A 21070-nucleotide genomic window follows, 5' to 3' on the forward strand; every position below is an offset into this window, starting at 1 on the left:
TGAAGGATAAATATGTGAACATGGTTCATTCCAAGAACTTTGATGTCGGCGGACATTTCGCTGCATTCGAAGTTCCCGAGGTGTTATCCCAGGACATATTTGAAGCAGTTAACAAGATGGAGATGATTGAAACCATAAAAAAATAGTATACCAATTTTTGTACTTTATAGTAACATAATTACTACACATTTGTTGTTTAAAAGAAAAGTTATTTAAAGTATAATAACGTTTTGTATTTTTTTTATGGAGAATAAAAAAAAACTAATAAATATTAAAATGTATTCTATTCAAAACTTGATATATACGATGATATACGAAATATTATGGAAATATTGTTAATCCTTGTGAACTTTATTCAAATTTACCATTGAGTATAAATATATCAATATGCTGATTTTGATAACAGTTCAAGACATGAATATGAAGAGTGCTATAGCAATCACTTTGATTGGGGTATTTGTAGGTGTAGCAGTTTGGAATGTCTTCAAATCAGCTGACATTTCGGCCGTGGAGGAGAAGTACTGGGGACCCGGAGACCCTCACGAAGACAACAAAGCTATAATGCCTTTCGAAATAAATATATCTAAGCAAGTAATTAGAAAATTACGTAATTTATCTAGATTCCAATTTGATTTTTTTTTTACTTAGGTGTTAAATGATTTGAAAACCCGTTTGAACAATCGGAAAAATTTGACAAAATCATTGGAGAATTCCAATCACCATTACGGGTTGAATGCTGATCTAGTTGATGAGGTAATGGATTATTGGAAGGATGACTACGACTGGAGGAAACGCGAGGAGTACTTAAACAAATTTCCGCAATTTGTAACTGAAATCCAAGGATTGAAGATACATTTTATACACGCCAAACCGGCAAGTTATGCGAAGAAGACTATTCCATTATTGATGATACACGGTTGGCCCAGTTCTGTATTTGAATTCTATGATATTATACCAATGCTAACAGAAGTGCAACCAGGCAGAGATTTTGCATTCGAAGTGATTGTTCCTTCCATACCGGGTACTGCTTTCTCCAGTGCCGCTTCCAAACAAGACTTTGGAGTAGTTGAGGTCTCTGTGGTTCTTAATAACTTGATGAAAAAGATCGGATTCGATAAGTATTACGTGCAGGGTGGAGATTTAGGTGGCGTATTGGTGCCCTACCTAGGAATAATGTTTCCGGACCAAGTATTGGGTATTCACAGCAATATGTGCTATTCTTTGAAACTTATATCAAAAGTTAAATTGGTCCTGGGAAACATTTTTCCGAGCTTATTCATGACCGAAGATGAAGCGTCTAAATCATATCCGATTTACCGTTTTGCACATAAAGTCCTTTTAGAAACAGGATACATTTTTATGCACATTACAAAACCCGATATGATGGGGTACGCTTTAAACGAATCCCCGACGGGTTTAGCCGTGTTCATTTTGGAAAAATTTGCTGGCATGAACATGGAAGATATAAGGGATTTGCCTGATGCAGGTCTAAAGAGTAAATATACTATTGATAAGTTATTGGATAATATTATGATTTATTGGGTCACAAATTCCATAACATCAGGAATGCGGATTTATGCAGATTCTTACAGCATTAAACAAAGAAAATATGGAATGAATAGGTAAATTATATCTAATAGAATAATATTTAGAAAATATGAATTTTGTCAAATATCATTCCAGCATTTCCGTAAAAGTACCAAGTGCTTGCGCCAGGTTCGAAAACGAAGTATTCTATCAATCTGAATGGTTAATAAGAGATGCTTTTGAAAATCTGGTACATTTGATGGATTACAAATCTGGAGGACACTTCCCAGCATTGGAAGTCCCCATGTTATTAGCTGAAGATATTTTTAATGCTATCGAAAAGATAGAAAAAATATACGAAAATAGAATATAATCAATATTTGACTATTATATAATTAAATTGTAACTAATTTTGTAAAATAATAAATAAAGAAATTACAAAATATAAATTTGAGTTACAGGCAACCCAATTTACAAGAATAAAGTATTAACTAATCACAATAATGATTTAAAATAAGTAAAACTACAATATCGTAAACAAAAAAGATATTTAATTCTATATTATGTGTTAATATAGTTCTATTTCAATATATTTAGCGACTCTTTTTTCTTCAATTTCAATGTTTAAGTATTGGCTACACTGGATGGGTATCATCTTAGGGTTTAGGGTCGCGTTTGACATTTGACATTTGAACCAGTTGAAAGGGAAAAAATGGCAGATACACTTAACCTGCCAGTTGCTGAAAATTTGAACACGAAGAATGGGAACTTTATATGTGGAGTAGTGGAGGGTGAGTATTATCTTTGTCTACAGTTTAATGCAATTAGAATGAATTTAAGGTGTTACCTCCTAGCCAAAAACCACTGTTCTAGTAGCAAATGTAAGTCTGGTCCACTATGGAAAAATCCAGGCTCCATAACAATAACAAAACAACTGAAAAACATTATGAGAGTTTTGTTACTGTTAAGTTAACTACACATGAACTTAAACTTGAACTTTGAGAATAAAATATGTTTACACTTAATTTTACTTAGTTGTTGTTACTTCTTACCATATTTAAATGACCATTAATAAGTCATTTAACTCTGCTATTCACCTATATACTGTACTCATTTTGGTTAAATCTGGTATATTATGTAGACTTACAATTCAATTTATGTTATTAATTCATTAATAAAAAAAAGTATTGCATGTATTCGAAGAAACTTTTTGTGACAGTTTTAAGAGGTACACAAAATTGATGATCATGTAATTTGTATACTAAATTGCTATTGTTGATTATTTTTGGTTACAATTGTTTTTGGATCTAATGTTGGGTGTTTATGTTATAGGATTTTATGGACGGCCATGGACTACCGAACAGAGAAAAGATTTATTTCAAAAGTAAGTGATTCATGTATGGGTATTTGTATACCTAGATACAGATAAGATATATAAACAATAACATTCCAGATAATAGCTATTAGATAGTAAAAATAAACATTCTCTGAAAAAAAAGTGATAAATTAGTTGCCTATGTTAATAAACATTAATATAGGCTTGCATTTAGCCTGCAATCTGTATAATTATTATAATGCATTAGGAACATGAGTCTGATATGAATGTAGTCAATATTGGTTTAGTCCAGAGGTTCCAAACCTTTTAGGGGTCATGGGTCTATTATGCCATGTTTTTCGGTTTTGGGTAGACACCCTACTTACCTAATATTGATTTTTTGTAAATTTATTATTTATATTGGGACATCTTTATAATTATTAAGATCTTTGCTCTGAGACTGCTTGTATGCTTGTAACAAGTTACAAGTTCAAAATGTATTGCGACCACAAAGCAAATGCCCACATCCACCAACTTACACAATTTTATAAACATATATAATAATTTTTTTACTTCATAGGTACTATCAGTGTATGTTGAGATCCACTATTGTGGACCACCATTTTCATTTTATGGACCCCAAATTGTTTTTCGCTGACGATGACCCCTTGCAGGTTGTCATAGACCCCTGGGGGTCGATATAGACCACTTTGGGAATCACTGGTTTAGTCAAATATATAGTAAATTTACTATGTTTGTTTTCTAAATGTTAAATCTTTATTATTAAATTTATTTATAAATTATCTGAAATGGTTTTGTACATGTCTTGATGTTGAAAATTTATTGGAGATTCATTTGTAAAATGAAAGAAATACGTTTGTTTAGGATGAAGAAATGGGGAATGGAATCATATGTTTATGCTCCAAAGGATGATTACAAGCACAGGGCTTACTGGAGGGAGCTTTACACGGTGGAAGAGGCTGAACATTTGACCAGTTTGATAACGGCAGCGCGCGATCAGAATGTGACCTTTTATTACGCCCTTTCTCCGGGCTTAGATATAACGTACAGCAATTCTAAGGAGATCCTCGCCCTAAAACGGAAATTAGAGCAAGTCTCGCAATTTGGGTGCGTAGCATTCGCGTTATTGTTCGACGACATCGAGCCGGAAATGTCGGAAGCAGATAAAGAAGTATTCCAATCGTTCGCACATGCCCAAGTATCCGTGACGAATGAGATTTATCAGCACTTGAACCAACCGAAGTTCTTGGTTTGCCCTACACAGTACTGCGCGACGAGGGCCATTCCGAACGTCAGTAACAGCGAATATTTGAATACTCTGGGTTCGAAGCTAGCCCTGGAGATCGACATAATGTGGACCGGTCCCAAAGTGATCTCGCGATTGCTGACCAAAGAATCGATTCAGGAGATTACTGACGTGTTGCGACGCCCGCCCGTTATTTGGGATAATCTTCACGCGAACGATTACGACCAGAAGAGGGTGTTTCTAGGACCGTATTCGGGACGATCTCCTGATCTTATACCTAAGTTGCGGGGCGTACTGACGAATCCCAACTGCGAGTACGGGGCTAATTTCATTGCCATTCACACTTTGGCCCAATGGTCAAGGTGCAACGTCGACGGACAACGGGATCTAACTTTGAACGATACCGTGTCGGCCGACATCAAATTGGAGACTGAAACAGAGGATGGTCTTCTGGGGGAGGACGTTCCGACGACGCTCTCACCGAACATGTATCATCCGAGGCAAGCTTTAAGGAACGCCATCAGAGAATGGCTGCCAGAGTTCGAGAGACACAAAGCAGCTTGGGGCCCGATTGCCAAACCCCAGCCGGTTGTGGCTATTGTACCTGTACCAATCATACCATCCATCAACACTTGCATGAGTCTAACGACAACCACCACGACCACCTCGGTTGGAACGACAACGACTCCCATAGTCAACACGACGCAGCTACAAGCACTCGCGGAAGTTTGCAGTACCGTTAGCGTGAGTATACCCGTAGCCAAAAAACATGTTACTAATCTGTATGTAAGGTATCGGCCAATGAGAGCTTGATTAATCCTCTCCCCGGGCCCGTCATGAATTCGCTAGTCTCGGAAACCAAGGTAATTTGTAACGAATCAATTCCGAATCCAATCACTCCGGCTCCGATCCCGGTGAAGGTGGTCTCCGCGGACAACACACCCTTGCCAACGAACTTGACCATCCTCAACGGCGTCATCTTCAAAGACAAAGAGAACGGAGCATTTAAAGTGCCAGCCGACGATTTGTCGACTAAAACTGATGCGGATTCAATCAAAGATGAGATGAATACTGATCCAACGACCGATGTTAGCAACGAGAGCAGCCTCAGTCCATCCGAACCGATGGATTGCAACAGCACCCCGAACATATCACCAGCGCACATTGGAAAAATCATCGGGTCAAGCGAGGACGTCGCCATGAGCGAAACTTCAGTCAGTATAAATATTAAATAAACCAAAAGAATAGCATAAATAATCATTCTTTCAGGGGTCGAGTATGGTGGTGGAAAATAACGACATCAACCAGATGCAAGTAGAAAACATGAACGATAACAAGAGGTGAAGCACACAAACAAAACAAAAGGGAAATTGTATTTAATTTGTTTTATTTGGTGTTTAATAGGAAAGGTCAATTGACTGTGGAAGATTTACAACTGCTCAGCGATTTATTTTATCTGCCCTTTGAACACGGCGGACAGGGTCTGCAGTTGCTTCAGGAATTCAATTGGCTGAAATCGAACGCACAACTTGTGATCAGCGCCAATCAAAATACCGATACCAGTCAACCAGAAGTAATTGTTTTTTACCCCTAAAAAAAGAAACACTATAAGAAGGGGATGAAAAAATAATTGTTTAATTGATCTTTTGCTCCGCTTTTTTTTTGTTAGATCCAGGAGTGGTTCGAGAGAGCGGCTAAAATGAATGAGATGACGCAGTCCGTGAACAAACTGTTTGAGCACCTCTCCATTTGTAATAATCGTGAGCTGCTCTACGACCTCTACTCCTACGTGTGGGACATACGCGGGGTGGTTTCGCTTTTGAATTCGTATATCAAGTGGCTCGGTAAGAGGAGAGAATGTGTTTGCTCGTGCGATTACGGAGGATGCGTCGTTTTTCGATTTACAATTAGTACTTTGTTTTTAAATATATATCACTATTTTATGCGCGCTTGCGATGATTATTTTGGCTCAGTGCGTAAAGACGCGGCTCGTTCTCTTTTTTCTCTTTAAGGTGCGGCGATCGATTTTTGTTTTCAGCTCTTTTACAGGTTTCACAGGTGCACGGCTTATGCGATTATCTCTTACACAATAAAGCGCCAGGGCGTAGATTTTTCCCAATTGTTTCGCTGTCGGTTGCACTCGTACATTGCGTAATCGAAAAGCAACGCATTCGCGTTCTGTTGTTGTCTTAAAGGATGATTGGATGGATGACTAGGAATGCAGTGTGGCGATGAATCTAATGTCTATTTTTGTCTATTTCTCTTCCTTAAGCGGGCGGCCAGTTTCCATCTTCTATGCCATCATACACCCAAGGAACCTACACATGTATGCATCAAGGATATAGTATTTAGAGCTGTAGCTTTTGCGTAATTCTTTCTTTATATATATACATACACACTTATAAACTGTTTTCCGATTTTTTTTACTTACTAGTTGCAGCAAGGAAGTAATATTATAAGTAATTGGAATGTAAGCGCGTAGGCGTAATGGGAATGTTATTTATAACATAGGCATTTTTATTGCGTAAACTATTAAAAATTGCTGAGGCGAATGGCGGTGGTGCAGCGAGCGAACGATATTCAGAAATTCATCGATTTACTTGATTTCATGTTGTTGCTTTTATTCATCAAGGGTTCTCCAAGGGCTGGAAAGAGACGTTCATGAGCGGGGAGCAGGAGCCGTGGGTGTTCCGTGGCGGGTTGACCGCTGATTTACAAGTAAAACAATTGTTGTCGCCTGCTCATACGGAAACATCATTTCTCATTGTCATTTTCAGAGGTTGATACCAGTTGATTCCGGAAACGATCTGTTTGTGTACAAAGCCCCGGATATTCCTACGAGCCGCGTGTACACAATTCGTCCGTACAATTGCCAAGACGAAGCACAAGTTTACTCAGTTTGCACAAGGACCTGCAAGAATGGCCTCGAGGATATCGAACTTCCCGTCAAGTTCAAGAATCTGCACGCCGACAGATTCGTTGGCGCTTTTTTGACTTTGCTACCAGAATTCTGCATGGTCGTGGAGGATGACACAGAGATCGTGGGCTTTGTCTGCGCAGCTCCCGACTACAAGAAGTTCAGGGCGAAACAGGAGGTTTCTTGGATCCCGGAAATGTGCGGTAAATATCCACAATCTGAAGAAAACAAAGACTTGTCCAAGCTGGCGCAAGAGAGCATCGCAGTCTTTCACGAATTTGCCGATGAGATCTACGTGAGCAGCCCCACGCATCCGAGCACCATGATATGTAGTTTACTACCTTCGGTTTTGGATCAATCGGTTAGCAAGCGACTGGTCACCTGCTTATTAGCAGCTTTAAGAGCCAACGGTAATTATACCATTCATTCACAGATTTGTCTTCAATTAACACACGTTATACTTTATGTTCAGGCTCCTTCGGCGTTCATGTTATAATGAATTCCACAGACAGCTACACGCACGCATTCTACGGGAAGCTGGGCTTCATCGAGAACTCGCACGAAGCAATCAAAGGAAAAATTGTGATGGGACGCACGTTTTAATCCTTCGGACAAAAATCATTACAAACAATATATATATATCAAGATTTTTGTTCCATATACATAATCTTATTATATAACGCAATGTTTATTTCATTTCGTTTCTGTTTGTTGTTTAAGATAAAAAAAAATATGTTTGGGAGGAAATTTGATTGACTGATTTTTCTTTTCAAATTTGATTTGACTTCATTTCCCAGATTTTTCTTTTCGTTAATAGTTTGTGATATAATGAAAGAGTGTTTAAGTAATTTTATTTACTATATTCTTAGTAATATCTGCAAGTATAAAAAATGGGGATTGCAGTTTTGCTGAAATCTAAATTAATAATAATGAATTTGGTGCGGCGGATTTATATGTTATAATTGTATTATATCGTATGTAAACATATTGATAATATATATGAAATAAATATTTACAGACTGTTTTATATTAAATTTCACATAATATCATTTGCCGTCTGGATGTCTGCAATTCTCTTGTGCAAGTCCACGATCTGAAAACAAGAACAATTGTGTGATATATCCGTAATCCTTTGAAATTTATGATTGAATTAGTGGTGAGCACTGTTGTGAGAAGTAACACTAACCCAATTCATAGTAATATTTTAATTAATTATGATTAAATAAATAGTTAATAAAATTTGTTTTTTTTATACTAATAGAATATCAATTTTCGTGTTATACGAGAATTTTCCTCATACAAAATAACCAATATTTTTAGCGCGTTGTACAGGAGTCTTCTGTACTTAAATTATTGAAACAAATAATTTAACAAAATTTATTTGTCCTTTCGACTTAATGATTGTTCCTAAATTAGATTGTAATTTATTGAAAAGAAAGAACTCACAACAATCATGGCCACAAAATGAATAAAAAAATACAATATGAATCAAGTACTAAATTCAGCAATACTTTACATAGTCGGTTCTGCCAATATTCGGCACTGTTTGAAACCGGACTAATCAAGAAACGATCAATTAAAATTTAGTTTGTTTTAAAAATTTCAAACCGAACTATAGTGAATCCTAATCAACACCGGACTATTCGAGGTATTGTTGTAATCTTATCTATAATTTTGATTTCAGAATATATTATATAAAATTAAACTACTTTAAATCATTAATGTTAATATTCCAATTAAATATATAATTTAATGTTTAATTATTCGTGTTTTCGGTGTTTTACAAAAAAAAAAGTTAACGTGCAATTTCATTAAAACAATAAATATAGGGCTTTATTATTATATTTTATAGGCGCGCAAATATTATTACCGCAACAAAAGCGAGTGAAAAACAGCCGAACTCTCGGGTGTTTTACGATTATCCATAATGTATGTTATTATACGTATGGCCTTGCTGTCCATTACTCGTATCAAATTCGCTAAAAGGATAAATATAACTTCCAGAAAAAAAAATCGGTATTTTATGATGCATTAAACTATCGTCACCAACGACTTTAAAAAAAAATCTCATGAAATATTAACAATTATAGTGAAATTGTGATTATTCGTGATATCTCGCATAGTACGATTTACGGATTCAGTACAGTACTGTTTAAAAATTTCGAAACAAAATAAAATTTTAATTTTCTATACCGCTTTTTTTCTTTCTAATCTCTTCAAGTATTTTTTTGTGATGTCCATTTATAAGCGATTTAAATCTTCGATTAATCCGGTTTCAAATGTAGAATAATGGCAGAACCCGCACTATGCGAGGTGTTTAGATCAATTGAATTGAATAATTTGATACAATTTGCATTAATTTATAAAGTAGTTTATGTTGCAGCATTAATTCGCTGGAAAACGTTACCACTCAGGGATGTATATTTTATTTGTCGGAATCGCTTTGTTTTGGCAATTGTTTCAATGAATATATTTGAATTCATTTGCAGGTGGAAAGTGTTAATAATTGAATATATAAATACAGACCATTTTGATCTCCCTTTCGGCGTTCATCAATTTTTGCGTTGCACTCGTGTCCTGCTGAAGCTTAACTTCCATGCCACGTAGCTTCGATACAACTTCGTTTATTAACGTATCAACGTCGACGTCGTCGCGACGCTGAAGACGGCGTCGCCTCGAGGATATGAGCTTCTCGATTCCTTCGGTGTGATCGGACCGTGACATCAATTTATTATACTCCGGTTCGGTGTCGAAAGGGGCTGTAACGATGGCGTCCAAACAGTTGACACTTCTCGCAGGTTCGGATCTTTTGCTCTGTCTCCACTTGCTCAACGCTCCAACAGACCTCAGCAACATTTTTCTTTTGTTTTAAGAGAATCATAGGAATACTTACTTTTCTTGCTCGATGATCTTCTGCTGGTCCCGTATCAAATCTTTCAGCTTCTCCAACCAAACTTGTTTGAGCTCATTTTCTTGTACGCGCTCTTCGTAACTCATATTGACTTTCAATCCTATAGATCTATCGCTGTTGTATTGCGAATGCACGGACATCTTCGAAGCGCTCTTGGTGATCCTATGGATCTTCTGGTTTTTGCTGCAAGTGTTATCTTTCTTTACTTGTCGAAGATCCAAAATTTCTTTGCTGAGGCTTTTCACCGAAACCACCGGCATTGTTTTGATGCACAGCTTGGAGGATTTGGATTCCCTTTGAGCGGCGCTGTCGCTGCTTCTGCTTGGGATTTGTTTGGGGGTAGGGTTTTCTTTGTAATACTCTTGCTTCAAGAATATGCAGACGTCGTCGACTCCCATTTCAACTACGCTCTGCGGTGGATAAATCAAAGGATTTCCGGAGAGTTGAAGCACTTTGAGATTTGGCACCAAACCTAGCTCGTTCGGTAACATTTCGATCTTGTTATTTTGCAGAAGAACGTTCTCCAAACTGGCGTGATTTGCGACACCTGATGGTATGCTCTGAAGTTGGTTTCCTCGTAAATCGAGCCAATACAATTTTGGCAGTTTATGGAAGAAGTCTTCTGGTAGATTCGTGATCATGTTACCATCCAAATAGAGCATCTTTAGGTTTTCCATCTGCAGCACCTTGGATGGTATTTCGACGTGGTTCTTGTAAGATTCATCGCAGATCACGTCGATGTCGGAGGCTTTTGCCGACATGGCTTCTGGCACTTGGTGAATTTGATGTTGCTTTGTAAAAAGGTAAACCGAGGGTAGAAAACATTATGACGTGTTTATTTCTATGGCAACAAGGATTAATTAAAACGAATCGATTCTCGGTGTCAACCACAACCTCGATGCGCTCCGAAGAACTAGAGAAGAGAGAGAAAGAGAAACAGTTTTGTGTGAGAATATGGCGAATATTGTATAATGATAATTTAGATTGGATGCCCACCCCTCTGCATGTTCCGTGTGCAAACGCTGCTGAATGTAATAATGGTAATGGCGGTTATGAATTGGATCGCATTTGCACAATTTATTGTAATATTTCCTGGTCTCTCAGTCGGAGATGGGCGATGCGGTGCGCCCCCCGTCGCGACTCCTTTTCAACCATCGACAGGACAGTTAGCGATCGCCGCGGGTCGTCCAGTGTCATCATCCCTATTCTGGTGCGAAAACCACCCCACAAACACTTTGCGTTTACATACGATTGCTACAAACCCCATGGCGAAGAACACCCTCTCTTCTCTCACTCTCGCACCCCGAAAACCGCGTCCGATCATTAATCAATTGCGGCGCATCCTCGGAATATCCGCTTACAAATTGCGACCCGGACCGAAATTTCAGTCCTTAAATAGAATCTTTATGCCACAATCTGCGAAGCATTTATCAAACTTCCACTCAACAATACCGCCGATGCGAATGAATGAAGCACTTTCTTCGTGGTTCCTTCCATTCTGTGTAAACTATTTTTTTTTATACTCACGTCTTCAGGTAATTTGTCTACGCTCGCAGCCGTCCGTCAGACCATTTTAATCTTCGGTTATTTGAAATCTCAAGATAATAGAATTCTCAATTTTGATACAATCAAAGGAGAAAAATTGTTCAAATTTAGTATAATTTTCAATAAATGTTGTTAGTTGTAGAAAATCACAACTTTGAAGATCAAATTGTATTTTTATACAAAAAAAAACACAGCATAATAAATACCAAATCACAATATACCTCAATTAACGTCGAAGTCACGTTACGAACGGATTAACACAGAGGTAAGGTCAGAGTTAATATGTTTTACTTTTGATTGTGATGAATTTCAAAAAAAAAAATATAAAACTAACATTTTTATGTTTGTATCATTTTACATTTTTTTTTATTATAGTTTTTTTATATTATATAAAAATTTAAACTAGATGTTCAAATTCCAGTTTATAAACTTCATAAATATATTTGATTTCTATATAGAATAAATTACCTGAAAATAGTCAAAATGTGTGAAATAGGCCAGCACTAATTCGATCGACATCTTTTTCGCACCAATTAGGGCCAATACAATTTGTAAATTCTAATAGTATTAATTAAAACCTATATATTTAAAATAAAATAAATTAATGATAAACAATCAAATTTTTTTTTTTACAATTTATAGCTAAGAGTTTTCATCAGTTAACATCTGTTATTTCAATACCCATTAAAATTTTAACTTGAACCAACTTGGATTAATTTGTACAATGTGTGAAATTATAGAGTCTCTAATTATGAAATAATTTTATTTATTTTTTGGTAAATAATTTATTTATTATTTTTCTGTGTAATATTTTTTTTTTGTATTTGTATTCCCTGAATTGATAACAAAATTGACGTGACGTTGACGAAACATATACAATAGGAATTGGCATTAAGCGATTATGTCAATTTATGCTCCAGTTTTATAGAAATGCAATCGTTGAGTTTAAAGTTGAATGTGGGAACTCCACAAGTGGATGCAGACAGAGTTTGTCTGTTCATTGAGGAATCCTGTGCAGATCCTGTGTGATCCGGACCTCACACATACGCGAAGGATAAACACAGGGACAGGGACATACATGAACCACGTACACAAAACCAGTGTTTGGTGTGCTTTCGGAATTTCCCATATTATTTAGCAATAAGTCAATCACCATTGTCATCCGGATTCCATTCATGGCCAGTCTCATGGGTATCTTCTTCGGTCCATTCAGGTATTCACCACAGATAGAGAAAGCAACAAAGTAACTTGTATTACTCCAAAACAACTTTATTGCGAGGACCTGGTCGTAAATGGACGTGTTTCGCATAGCATGCGATAAAAACCCTCCAACCGATGATGATTCTTCAACGATATTATTTTCTGCAGCATTTATTCATTCTTTGCGAATATATAACGATATTAAAAGTAACATACAAATTGCGTTACGTTTGATTTGTAATACTTTAGACTATTTTGTATGTTATATAAAATGCATTTTCGTTACGAAATACAAAAAGCAGAATCAATTATGCAGGTTGAAGCATATTTTATTTTCATGTCACATGTATTAATATCAGTTAAAAATCTCAAAGTGTCGTCATCTCAACTAACTTCTCCACTACTAAGAAATCCTTACTTTTGTAAAAAGAAAACAAATGTTTCCCTTTAAATCGTAATCGAATTAATAACTAAATTACTCAACTTTAACACGATGGTGACGCCGGAAATGTATTCTAGAAGGAGAAAATACGAAAAATGTATCTAAAAAAGTGGTTTATAATGAAAGGTCGCAATGAATATCGCAGATCATTTAAATTGTTTGTATTTAAGCTGCAATTATTACACAATTAAATATGTAATAGTTAAGTTGTTTATATAAGTATACATTAATGAAGTTCTATTTAGTAATTCTAAAATGTATTTTCCTCTAGTACATAATAGACATATTTTATACTCAAATATTAATATTAACTAAACATGTAAAATAAAACACCTTTTTTTATATAATTAATAAGCAAATTTAAAGCTTTTGAGAAAAAAATGAAGATATTTAAAAATATCCCGCACTAATCGAGTCGTATATAACCACATAATCAATAAACAGTGTAAAAAACTTCGTTCACAATTCATTTTTATTTTGCACAATTCAAAATTAATTTTGAAATTTTCAAACCTGAATCCGGACTAATCAAAGCCACACTTTTAATTTTCAGAATGTCTTTATTTATCGAATGTTGTTTTATTTTGTAATTCTACCAAAATCTCTATCTAGGGAGTTAAGAAAATTACTAATTTAGTTAAAGGATAATTTTCAATGAAATAAAATTCAAATTTTTTACTCAAATCTAATCGCCTTTTTACAACATTTAAATTTAAATTATTATCTTATTATTTATCCATATTTTCATCTACGAATGCATTTTAGGTAGATCTTCAATTAATGTCATCAATTTCTCTTCAAGTAAAGTCTCTTCACGAAGTATTTCTTACACATCTTGATGGTTTATATCTTCAATTCCTGCGATGCTTAAACGAGAAGTAATGTTTTTTATTTCTACATTTTGTAGTGAGATATCATTTTTTTTTTGACCATTTGAGACAAAAGAGCTTTTAAGATGTATTAGGTAATCTAAAATGGAAGTATTATATTCATATTTGAGTAAGAGTTAAGAATCCGGGTTATGAATCGAACTAAATTTTTAAATAACAAGTTGTTACTTCTAACTTCATTTATTTATAATATAATTTGCGCTAAAGAAAAATCATTTGAGACAAAACGTGATTCAACAGATTTTAATGTTCCAAATAAATTAGTTTTGTGAGATGGACTGGATCAAAAAAAGTAGTGGGCTGTACTTGGCCCGCAGGCCGACAGTTGTCCATGTGTGTACTAATCTATCAAAAATTGGCATATGCATTACGTTCTCGACTTACAATGCTGTTTTGCCACTTTCGACACAAGTCGAAATAGTCTTAAGTCGAATTTTGTATATATTATAATAGTCATACTTATATGTACAGCTCGTATAGTGCGGGGGTAATGGGGCATAAAAGTAACAGCACATGAAGAGAATCGACTGTATAGTGCGGATTCACTAAAGTTCAGTTAGTAAATCCGCACTGATTGAAGCCGTACTCTGCGAGGTATTGCTGTTAATAAAAATTAGTGGCTTTTATCATATTTGTTAAGCAAATAATTACATACATAATTAATAGTAAATAGTAAAAAAAACGATGCATTTTTAAATTTTATTATATTTTTTTTATTGCAAATGTTTGTAACTTCTTCCTAAATTGTAATTTGATTTTTATTACTTTCATCAATGAAATGAAATTTACATTGAGGAAACAAAGAAACTTTCGGGCGCAAATAAAACTTATGGAAAGTTATTGAGATTCTTTGTAGTATACATTTTCGCGACTTTCATAATATCCAAGGGTTGAAGAAATGAATGAGAGAAAGAGGAAAAAAATAGGAATATGAGGCCAGCAGAATCGTTTTGGCGTCGAAAGTTTTTATCGTCTAATACGTTCTACGTCCCTTATATTCGTTCAGTTTTTTCCCATCACATCTCGCACCATTCTTCTTCTTTTGCTACTGATGTCTCGTTGAATGCTCTTTTCGCCTTAGCATTATTATTTTTTCTTTCAACGTTATTTCTCGGCTCAATGTCCAGTTAGTTAATAAACTCGAATGAGTCTTTCTTGCATGCTCTCAATGTTCATTCATAATGACTGAACGAAGCGTAGCACGCCCCCAATATCTGGCACACAATCGCTCTTTGTCGGGTCAGGTAGGATCGTGGACCCACCTGTGTACTCATTTTTTTTTTTGCAGAAACAGCAGTCGTTTATGGGTCCCGTGAGAAAGCTTACGCAATAATCCACTTGTTTCCATTCCATCGATCAGTGAATGGACATTCACCCGGTGTTTGTTATCCCCGGATAAATGTCACGCGAGTTGACTTATTTTCATCTTGTTTTTTTTTATATTATTATTCTCATCCCTCGGCTGATCCGAGGGCGTTCTTGTTGCCTTATGCAACGAGAGGGATGATTTGCTCACGGTTATATATATATTGGGCAGTATAAAAAAGGGCAACGAACCGTTTATTGCTTTCACGAATGCAATATTTGGGTCAATATTAACAATTTCCCTTTTCTCCTGACAGGTTCTTTATTCACGCAGTCTTTTTCAAGAAAATATGACGTTTATGTCACATCGAATAACCGATTACGTTTTGTAGTGACGAATGCTTCTATAATTGCTCTATATTAGTTTTTTGTATGTCTATTTATTTACAATTAACGTTACCTCTGATAACAAAGTTCACATTTCTATGTCCCAATTAACATAAAAAAATATTTCAATTTGGATTTGGAAAAACTTATTGGCAACGAAGGCAAAGAAAATGAAGATGAAATTATAGAAATTTCTGTTGTTAACAACCAAAGAAGTAAAAATGTTAAATTACATTGAAAACGTTTTATTTTTTCAGTGAATTTAATCCTGATTTAGGAAGAAGTGATCAATGTTAAATACAATAACTATGTATATGCAATTGTGAATTGAATGAAAAGAAAAGCACAAACAATTAAATTTAGATTCAATTTTAAAATTTCTTTACAAAGGAAAGTATCCCGGATATTGAATTTTTACCTTTGAAAACGAAGATATGACTGTATACTTTCAAGATCGCATAAAAATGATCCGTATAAAACTACAAATAAAATAATAAAAACGCTGTTAATTGAAGAAAGATAAAGTATAAGACCAGAAAGGAGCGAAACAAATATTTTATTTATTTCTTTTCCTATTGATCATAGCTTTTCCGCCACAAATATCTTAAATAATAGTACATTAACAAAAAGCATTGGGAAATATAACAAACTACCGGATGAAATAATAAACGAAACAAGCATAAAGAAATTTAATTTGACATTATATGGAATATAATAAATTAAAAAAAACAATAAAAAGAAACCACATAAAGCTCACTTGAAATTCCAGTCCAGAGGACAAAATAACTGTAACTAAAAGATAGTTGTAGGATTCAAATGGATAGTTTCAAACAATTTATTTGATATAATAATAATTATATGATAATATTGACAACATTGACAACAATATGAATTATTGAAATATGGAAAAACTATCTTTAATGGAAATGACTTAAGTATAATACATAAAAATAAGAAATTCATCAATATAGTAACTTCTCTTCACACTATCCCCTTATTTCCATTTGCAATTATGGCCGAAAAAAAATATAAAAGAAATTTAATAAAATGCGTCAACTTATCAAATCAAATATATTCTTTGCGTATGTTTCCATAATAGTTTGTAAGTAAAATTTGTAAATTAATTAATGTTCATGTACATTTATATACATATGTTTATTATAATTTTAATATTCTTTTGTATAAAATTCGACTTTACTTCCGAGTTTATGGAACAAATAACCGAGAAGTGTATGAAGGAGAGAAGTGACCGTAGACTTAGTGAATGTAAACTACTCACATTTACACTGCATTGTGTATTGTAAGATTTACAATACTAGAGAATCGTTTCTATCAACTCAATTGAAAAATACTAATTTTTTAAATCACTTATCTGCTTCAATCGTTATTTCGTAAATAGTTACAAAATTTTAATAAATATTTTTTAATCAACGTATAAAATAACATAATGATTTAGTATTTTGTAATGAAAAGAATAAAATAAATAAAACAATTATTATGAAATAATAAAAAATATTTAATAAAAAAGTTTGATTATGATAAAATGGTTTGTGTCAGTTTAGTAAACTCTTGAGGATGGTGTAGAGACAAGGTATTTTTGACTTTGATACTTTTCTATTACTGGAAATTCAAAAATGAAACAAAAGCAATAACTAAGAACTATTCTATTTACGGAAAAGTTGCTTTAACTAAAAGAACTGTGATTTCTGGTAATATCAGTCTTAAACCATAAGACTCACTGTTATCGTTGAGACAATTTCTAGAAAACAAAACTTTATTACCTTTGCAAAAAAAGGTACGTCTTATGTTCCGAAAAATACGATACGTAATAAAAAAAATATATATCGGTATATAAAAGTTTGTTTTTGAATTTTAGTGAAAACCTGAACAAACTTTCCATAAATAAGTAAAGAAAAAAAAATGTTATTTATAAAATGAGCTTATACAATAATGATTAGTAATAGTAATTTATTATCAAGTTTTTATATTCATCATCGTACATGTTCGATAATATTCAATGAAACATAAAATTAAAATATAAAATCTATTTATTTTTCTTATTAAACTGTAAATTATGAGTGAAAATATTATAATTAGTATACGTACTAATATATTTACGTAATTAACTAAATTAAATAACAGATAAGTTGAGAAAATTATATTTACTTTAATCAAGATTATTATATAATAATAAGTAAATATTTAAAATTAATATCGTTGTAAATAGTAATTTTACTTTAGGTAAACTTTTGAGATCGGTTCCATTCATTGAATGTAGAATCAATGCTTGAATACAACAATATTTCGTTCATTCATTCATTGACCAGTGTAAAAAGCGTAAAGTCTCGATGGCATTAACTTGGGTGGCATCGTAATTTACGTCATCCTGGCGACCGCAAGAAAAAAGGACCACCCCCGGCTGGACACAATTCTCAACCTCTTGCGTTGCTGATATTCCATTTCATTTAGTCTCGCGTATTGTCGCATTATGGCTTTAATATTTACTGCTCCAGAAAACGAAAGAAAGAATACGAAGGAGCAAACCCAGATAAAGACTTGCACCTCATTCTCAATGATTATGTCGTCAAGTGGCTATTTGCTGCGTGGGAACGGCTCGTGCATGAATCGTTTTCCTTACTTACCATTACTCACGCATTACTTACGCAATACTCACCATTTATTTGTACCCATTATTTTGTATATAGTAATAGTACGGCTTTACTATAGAACGGTTTGAAAATTTCAAAAGATATTAAATATTCAAATAGTCTTTTTTTTTTACTTTATAAAATCAAGTCACTTTTAGTCCGATTTATTATTAGTGGTCCTCTTTCAAACAGTCGCGAATGTGATTACCCGCACTATGCGAGGTATTACTGTATATTTTGTTAAACTTATGTTGCTTTTTCTCATTCTCTTCCAAATTGAATTATGTCCGTAATGGCAAGATGGCCACCGAATTTACTTTAATTTTATACAGCCGAGGGGATGAACTGTAGGAAACCGCCTTTCTCCTGCCACCCCTCGCTAAAAACAAATCCCCATGACTCACAAAGTTCATCATATAGTGAACGGAGATGGTGAGAAGTAATGCGATGGAGAGAAAGAGAGAGAGAGAAACGAGTCATATATATATAAAAGGGGAATTGCAATTTTTCATCGGTGGTTCGGATATACACAATGGCCTTGCAACCGAAAATCGTGGATTGGTATGGAGGGTACACACGACGTCGACAAAAATGAATCCACGAGTTTCCCACTCTTCATTTTATTTTATTTTTTCTCTTTCGTCTCCAATAACTTTATAATCTAATAAAGTGAATGCCAGCAACGATCTTCTTGACAGGCCGCGAGATCTATATACTGGCTTCTTGGGAAATCGATGGAACCACCCGTACATGGATTATTTATGATGCAAGTAGAGCCAAGTCATGTTTCTGCAATGTTTCGAATACAGACTTTAGATTTATTTCGTGTACAGAGGAACGTGAATAAATAATAGTTTTGAAAGGGTGTGTAAAAGGAAATTTCCTTCTACCACTATTTTTATCTGATTTTCTATTTTTAAAAATTTACATTTGAAAATATTCAATTCAATATAATCAGGAAGTTATGAGTATCATCCACATCTTACGTAACTTAAAACAATGGTAGCAGAATTGGTGAAATTTTAAAATCTTGTAATCTATTAGTCCTTTTTATAGAATTGTTATTATTTTGGGTTCTAAATTCTATTCTGTTATTTATTTCCTTTTCAATTTATTTAGTTTATTGTTTTCAAATGAATTTACTTAATTTATTTCTATAATTTTGGCTAATTATTGGAATATATAGAATTGGAAAAACAAAAAAGTGATGAAATTAAATCTATAGTTATCAGTAAATATTATAAAGAATTTAAGTAACACATTATTATTATTAGAGACAGCGATATTTCCTAAATTATATTTAATATACATTAGTTTTTTTTACAATTATTATACAATCGAATCTCGCTTAACGAGCACCACGCATAATGAGAATTTCGCTTAACAAACAAAATGAATTGCAAGAAAAATGATTCGCTTAACGAACGAGTGACGATAAGAAGAAAAGTCTCGGATTGCGCGCCTGCATATCATTTTTAAAACTTGTGTACACATATTATGTGTATTTTTTAATATGTTTCACTATAAGACTAAAAATTGGTTCCACTATATTTCTTTATTTATACAGAAATATCTTGATTTACAATCATTATAAATTTGACTTACGACCACCATTTCAACTTACGACAAAAATTATAAACAGAACCCCGTCAAAACAGTAGAAAGGTGGCTGTATTTGTAATTTAATTAATTGATAAAAAACGTAATAATTAAAGAGCCATACAACATTGTCTATTATATTTATATTAGCAACTTACCAGTAATTTAATGTCTTCATTTCATAAAAGAATATAGATTTCCTTGATTATTACGAAGTTAGTTTTGTTTAAAAATGATTATAATATAAAAATACAGAAATACCACGCATATTGCGGTTTCGACATTATATGCGGACTGTTCGAAACCCAACCAATCCAAAAACAAAGCGAGAGAAAAGAAAGATCATGTATTTTGTACATAAAACGAAAATAATGTATCAATTTGTCATGATGTAAAAATCATAAAGTAATGTTTGTTATATTTTTTTTGTACAAAATTCGACCACCATTTCAACTTACGTAAGAAAAGACCATCGTATGAAGAGAGGTGACTATATTTGTAATTAAATAAATTAGTTAATAAAGCCATAAAATATTGTTAAAGTTACAAATAATTCATTATTATTAAATATTTTTGTCTATTATATTTATAATAGCAACTTACCAGTGATTTCATGTCTTCATTTCATAAAAATTATAGATTTCCAAGTTAGTTTTGTTTGAACCTTGCTATAATATAAAAATTCAATAATACCACGCATAGTGCGGGTAGTCGGTTCCATCAATATTACTAAATACACCTATTCCTCGATTTACCAGGTAAATATGTTCCTAAGAGAAACGTGTAAATCGAGATTGTAACTTTTTTAATGTAAAACCGTGTAAATCGGAAGGTTTCTAAGAATCATTGTTTATTAATTATGATTTTTTTAAAGTACATAAATCAAACAAAAGGCAAAAAAATGTTCCTTTTGATAATTTTTTTTAAATCGTGCAAAAGCAAAAACGTGTTTAAAAAAATACTGTATAAAACGAGGTTATTTTCAAAAATTATTTTGTAATTTAATTTTTATAACCGTATAAAAACAAAAACGTGTAAAGGAAATACCGTGTAAATCGAGGTAAAAAAAAAGTAAAATGAGGTCATTTGCAACATTTATATTTTTTTTTTTTTTAAC

General features: G+C 33.6%; 3 protein-coding genes across 5 annotated transcripts; 2 read left to right on the forward strand and 1 right to left on the reverse strand.

The window, feature by feature from the left end:
* Positions 1-340: 340 nt before the first annotated feature.
* On the forward strand, positions 341-1870 carry LOC108558019 (juvenile hormone epoxide hydrolase 1-like; the record flags this gene model as incomplete). Its single annotated transcript, XM_017914805.1, has 3 exons — positions 341-591; positions 649-1622; positions 1684-1870. Coding segments are annotated over exons 1-3 (1365 nt in total), but the record flags the coding sequence as incomplete, so codon positions are not given.
* Positions 1871-2189: 319 nt separating this feature from the next.
* Positions 2190-7752, forward strand: LOC108558025 (protein O-GlcNAcase). 3 transcript variants are annotated; one of them, XM_017914812.1, is made up of 11 exons: positions 2190-2318; positions 2860-2911; positions 3728-4847; positions 4901-5323; positions 5379-5449; positions 5514-5682; positions 5779-5953; positions 6382-6435; positions 6742-6827; positions 6887-7436; positions 7499-7752. In XM_017914812.1, exons 1-11 carry the CDS (start codon positions 2240-2242, stop codon positions 7627-7629), a joined length of 2910 nt encoding a protein of 969 aa, XP_017770301.1. In that variant the 5' UTR covers positions 2190-2239; the 3' UTR covers positions 7630-7752. The 3 variants fall into 3 exon arrangements, with proteins under 3 accessions (XP_017770301.1, XP_017770300.1, XP_017770302.1); XM_017914811.1 differs by having other exon boundaries at positions 3728-4853; positions 7499-7751; XM_017914813.1 differs by lacking the exon at positions 6382-6435 and having other exon boundaries at positions 3728-4853; positions 7499-7751.
* A 310-nt stretch (positions 7753-8062) lies between these two features.
* On the reverse strand, positions 8063-10698 carry LOC108558020 (leucine-rich repeat-containing protein 27-like). The gene is made up of 3 exons (XM_017914806.1): positions 9920-10698; positions 9553-9871; positions 8063-8119 (listed from the first exon to the last, which is right to left on the reverse strand). The coding sequence occupies exons 1-3, from the start codon at positions 10696-10698 to the stop codon at positions 8063-8065; spliced, it is 1155 nt and encodes a 384-aa protein (XP_017770295.1).
* Positions 10699-21070: the final 10372 nt, after the last annotated feature.

This window comes from Nicrophorus vespilloides, unplaced genomic scaffold, assembly GCF_001412225.1.
Source record: "Nicrophorus vespilloides isolate i.1.1-1 unplaced genomic scaffold, Nicve_v1.0, whole genome shotgun sequence".
In the NCBI taxonomy this organism is placed as follows: Eukaryota; Metazoa; Arthropoda; class Insecta; order Coleoptera; family Silphidae; genus Nicrophorus; species Nicrophorus vespilloides.